The sequence below is a fragment of the Protopterus annectens genome, chromosome 2.part1, assembly GCF_019279795.1.
Source record: "Protopterus annectens isolate FY-2018-M chromosome 2.part1, PAN1.0, whole genome shotgun sequence".
Taxonomy (NCBI): Eukaryota; Metazoa; Chordata; order Ceratodontiformes; family Protopteridae; genus Protopterus; species Protopterus annectens.
Genome location: NC_056729.1, coordinates 485,836,539 through 485,841,091, shown reverse-complemented (window position 1 = coordinate 485,841,091; position 4,553 = coordinate 485,836,539). Strand labels below are relative to the sequence as shown.

General features: G+C 41.4%; 1 protein-coding gene across 1 annotated transcript; it reads left to right on the top strand.

Annotated features, from left to right (window-relative positions):
* The first annotated feature begins 1,073 nt into the window (after nucleotides 1–1,073).
* Nucleotides 1,074–3,344, top strand: LOC122794855 (S-antigen protein-like). Its single transcript, XM_044063458.1, has one exon. It carries the CDS (start codon nucleotides 1,074–1,076, stop codon nucleotides 3,342–3,344), a length of 2,271 nt encoding a protein of 756 aa, XP_043919393.1.
* Nucleotides 3,345–4,553: the final 1,209 nt, after the last annotated feature.

Genomic DNA, 4,553 nt, shown 5'->3' with positions numbered 1-4,553 from the left:
TATGTTGAATTCCAAATATAATGCTTAATAGCTTGGCTCTGACATAAAAGGATTTGTTCCCCTGCAGGTCCTACAAAAACATTTTTCACAAGTATATTTCAAGTGTAGATAGGATTCTTTTGACTATTTTTTCACACACTATGTTACCCCTAAAATTTCTCTCTTGCCTGATCCTGCTACTCACCATTGCAGAAAGATCCTGCAATACTACAAAGAATAAGCATTGCCTAACACAGAATATGTTATAATATACTGTTTTGTCTCAGGCTCCTCAGCTTGCCTTACATTTTTTCAAGCTTTTACTCAGGTCTTGTAATCTACTAATTCACTTTTTGCAATGTACTAATTCACTTTTTGCTATCAATGGATACATTGTGCGACCGATTGGCTGTATTTACTGCTGTTATATTTACAGCAGTGATGTCTAGAAAAAGTGACATAATGGTGTAAAGGAGGAGTTCTGAGACACGGATAATTCATGTCCAGCTAGTGACCAAGGTGCTAGGAAGCCAACCAGGAAGGGGAGAAAAGATCAAGTGACCAACAGGCCAACTATCTTTTCTCAGGGGAATGGCAGCATTTTACAGTGTTTGGAAGCCCCTCAGTAAAAGCCCTCATAGACAAGCAAAAACTATAGGATGCCAGCTGATTCATTTACCCAAGGACTCAGGCATCAGAAGGCCAGCTAACAGAGAAAGAGAAGAATGATGAGGCATTTACCTGTTTACCTCTTACAGGTGGTAAGTACATAGTGCGTCCATGGATTTGTAGCTCACCTAACAGCAAGTGTGCTTAAAAGGTGGGGGCAAAGGGTAAAGACATTTGAGGTGCTACATCATTAGTATAAGTAGCTCAGAGAGCAAAAGGTACATACACAAATCACTGACTGTCTATGTATTTGAAAGCCACAAATTCTCCTGTAACAGAGGGTAGCTGAACATGTAACAGTGGGTTCAGGGCCAAATGTTATTTAAAAAATACCAAGGTAGCAGTGAATATCCACAAGTCAGACTTTTGAAAGCAGGTGAAGTCTTCCCAGTGATATGTTTACTTGTCATACAGTACAGAGAGGTATGAATGCATGTGAAGATAGGAATAGTAAGTCCTCTCAGCCCTACAGTATGAATCATGCAGTACGGAGAGGTGTCAATGCAGGTAAAGATAAGAATAGTAAGTCCTCTCAGCCCTACAGTATGAATCATGCAGTACGAAGAGGTATGAATGCAGGTGAAGATAAGAATAGTAAGTCCTCTCAGCCCTACAGTATGAATCATGCAGTATGGAGAGGTATGAATGCAGGTGATGATAAGAATAGTAAGTCCTCTCAGCCCTACAGTATGAATCATGCAGTATGGAGAGGTATGAATGCAGGTGAAGATAGGAATAGTAAGTCCTCTCAGCCCTACAGTATGAATCATGCAGTACGGAGAGGTGTCAATGCAGGTAAAGATAAGAATAGTAAGTCCTCTCAGCCCTACAGTATGAATCATGCAGTACGGAGAGGTGTGAATGCAGGTAAAGATAAGAATAGTAAGTCCTCTCAGCCCTACAGTATGAATCATGCAGTATGGAGAGGTATGAATGCAGGTGAAGATAAGAATAGTAAGTCCTCTCAGCCCTACAGTATGAATCATGCAGTACGGAGAGGTATGAATGCAGGTGAGGATAAGAATAGTAAGTCCTCTCAGCCCTACAGTATGAATCATGCAGTATGGAGAGGTATGAATGCAGGTGAGGATAAGAATAGTAAGTCCTCTCAGCCCTACAGTATGAATCATGCAGTACAGAGAGGTATGAATGCAGGTGAGGATAAGAATAGTAAGTCCTCTCAGCCTTACAGTATGAATCATGCAGTACGGAGAGGTGTGAATGCAGGTAAAGATAAGAATAGTAAGTCCTCTCAGCCCTACAGTATGAATCATGCAGTACGGAGAGGTATGAATGCAGGTGAGGATAAGAATAGTAAGTCCTCTCAGCCCTACAGTATGAACCATGCAGTACGGAGAGGTATGAATGCAGGTGAGGATAAGAATAGTAAGTCCTCTCAGCCCTACAGTATGAATCATGCAGTACGGAGAGGTATGAATGCAGGTAAAGATAAGAATAGTAAGTCCTCTCAGCCCTACTGTATGAATCATGCAGTACGGAGAGGTATGAATGCAGGTGAGGATAAGAATAGTAAGTCCTCTCAGCCCTACAGTATGAATCATGCAGTACGGGGAGGTATGAATGCAGGTGATGATAAGAATAGTAAGTCCTCTCAGCCCTACAGTATGAATCATGCAGTACGGAGAGGTATGAATGCAGGTGAAGATAAGAATAGTAAGTCCTCTCAGCCCTACAGTATGAATCATGCAGTACAAAGAGGTGTGAATGCAGGTAAAGATAAGAATAGTAAGTCCTCTCAGCCCTACAGTATGAATCATGCAGTACGGAGAGGTGTGAATGCAGGTAAAGATAAGAATAGTAAGTCCTCTCAGCCCTACAGTATGAATCATGCAGTACGGAGAGGTATGAATGCAGGTAAAGATAAGAATAGTAAGTCCTCTCAGCCCTACAGTATGAATCATGCAGTATGGAGAGGTATGAATGCAGGTGAAGATAAGAATTGTAAGTCCTCTCAGCCCTACAGTATGAATCATGCAGTACAAAGAGGTGTGAATGCAAGTAAAGATAAGAATAGTAAGTCCTCTCAGCCCTACAGTATGAATCATGCAGTACGGAGAGGTATGAATGCAGGTGAAGATAAGAATAGTAAGTCCTCTCAGCCCTACAGTATGAACCATGCAGTACAGAGAGGTATGAATGCAGGTAAAGATAAGAATAGTAAGTCCTCTCAGCCCTACAGTATGAATCATGCAGTACGGAGAGGTGTGAATGCAGGTGAAGATAAGAATAGTAAGTCCTCTCAGCCCTACTGTATGAATCATGCAGTACGGAGAGGTATGAATGCAGGTGAAGATAAGAATAGTAAGTCCTCTCAGCCCTACAGTATGAATCATGCAGTACGGAGAGGTATGAATGCAGGTGAAGATAAGAATAGTAAGTCCTCTCAGCCCTACAGTATGAATCATGCAGTACAGAAAGGTATGAATGCAGGTGAAGATAAGAATTGTAAGTCCTCTCAGCCCTACAGTATGAATCATGCAGTACGGGGAGGTATGAATGCAGGTGAAGATAAGAATCGTAAGTCCTCTCAGCCCTACAGTATAAATCATGCCGTACAGAGAGGTATGAATGCAGGTGAAGATAAAAATATTAAGTCCTCTCTGCCCTACAGTATGAAAGTGAACAAGACCCCACCACTCCAACTGTTACATCCTCCAAAGGGCACAAATGAGTAATTAGTGAATACCTGATACAGGTGCAGCATTCTGGGAGTCTAATGCTGACAACAGTTCTCTTTGCTCATCTGTGGACAATTCAGAATAAACTAATATATACACAGATGTCTGAGTATTTCACACATAAAACAAGCTGTTAGAGCTCTGTGGTAAAATCACTACAATAACCCTTCAATACCAGAACATTTTCACACCCAAAACAGACCTACACAAAAAATGTTTTCACTAATTGTAACACACAGGTAATGCAGGAAAACATACCCATGAATATGAACACTGTGATGAAGTCAGCGTATATGTGCAATACTGCTGTACATGCCCAATTGTGGTGATGGTGGTGGGACATCAGTCATAATGGACACAATTACATTTATCCATTGTAACCATTCTGAAATATGCTGAGGCCTCACTGGTGCATCATATAAGAATAACAAGTAGAATTACTCTGCCATACTGGTACAAAGATGAATAATGACTATGCACTGCTGTCTCCAACAACATTATACTCAGCAGATTCACACTGACATAAAAAAAAAAACATATAAAATCCCCCAAAAGCAATAGTGCAAGCAATTTGCCCAGCTGTAAGACAAAACCAGTCAGTAGGCTATCCCAAGCAGACACACACACACACACACACACACACACACACACACACACACACACACACACACACACACTGATAGCAGGTGGGTGGTTGGTTGACAACAACACATGTGGATGCATTCATAAATATTTGAAGTGGCAAGTGGCAATGAAATGTAATCTGCATCAGTGATAAATGCCTACAATGTAAATGCTACTGCTAACCTGGCCTTTACCCGCCCATAGTTACCCATAGCACCCCAAATATATGGTCACATACTGCGTACTACAGGCAAGTGATCAGCTAAATATATTAGCAATATTGCCTGCTTACAGAAAGTTTTAAGACAAATGCAGTGTTTCAAACCACCATATAATGGCAATAATGTTTTCAGTCTTTGTACATTGTCAGAATGTTCATAGGTTAATAGGAGGTTACTAGGCTAGCGGCCCTAGAGCCTTTATAAGCCTAGGCATGTTAATCCCCGGTTGTCCCAATTGTTCTTGGTTAGATGGACGTACTTTACGGATCAGCACAGACTACCCCAATCCATGAGGGACATGGGTGCCACCCCCAGGGTGAATTTGTGGTCATCCATCTATTTGTCCAAGTTGCGCTTGAAT

What these genes read in the sequence shown, in the direction of transcription:
- LOC122794855 (XM_044063458.1), top strand. Translation starts at nt 1,074, where the DNA reads ATGAATGCATGTGAAGATAGGAATAGTAAGTCCTCTCAGCCCTACAGT.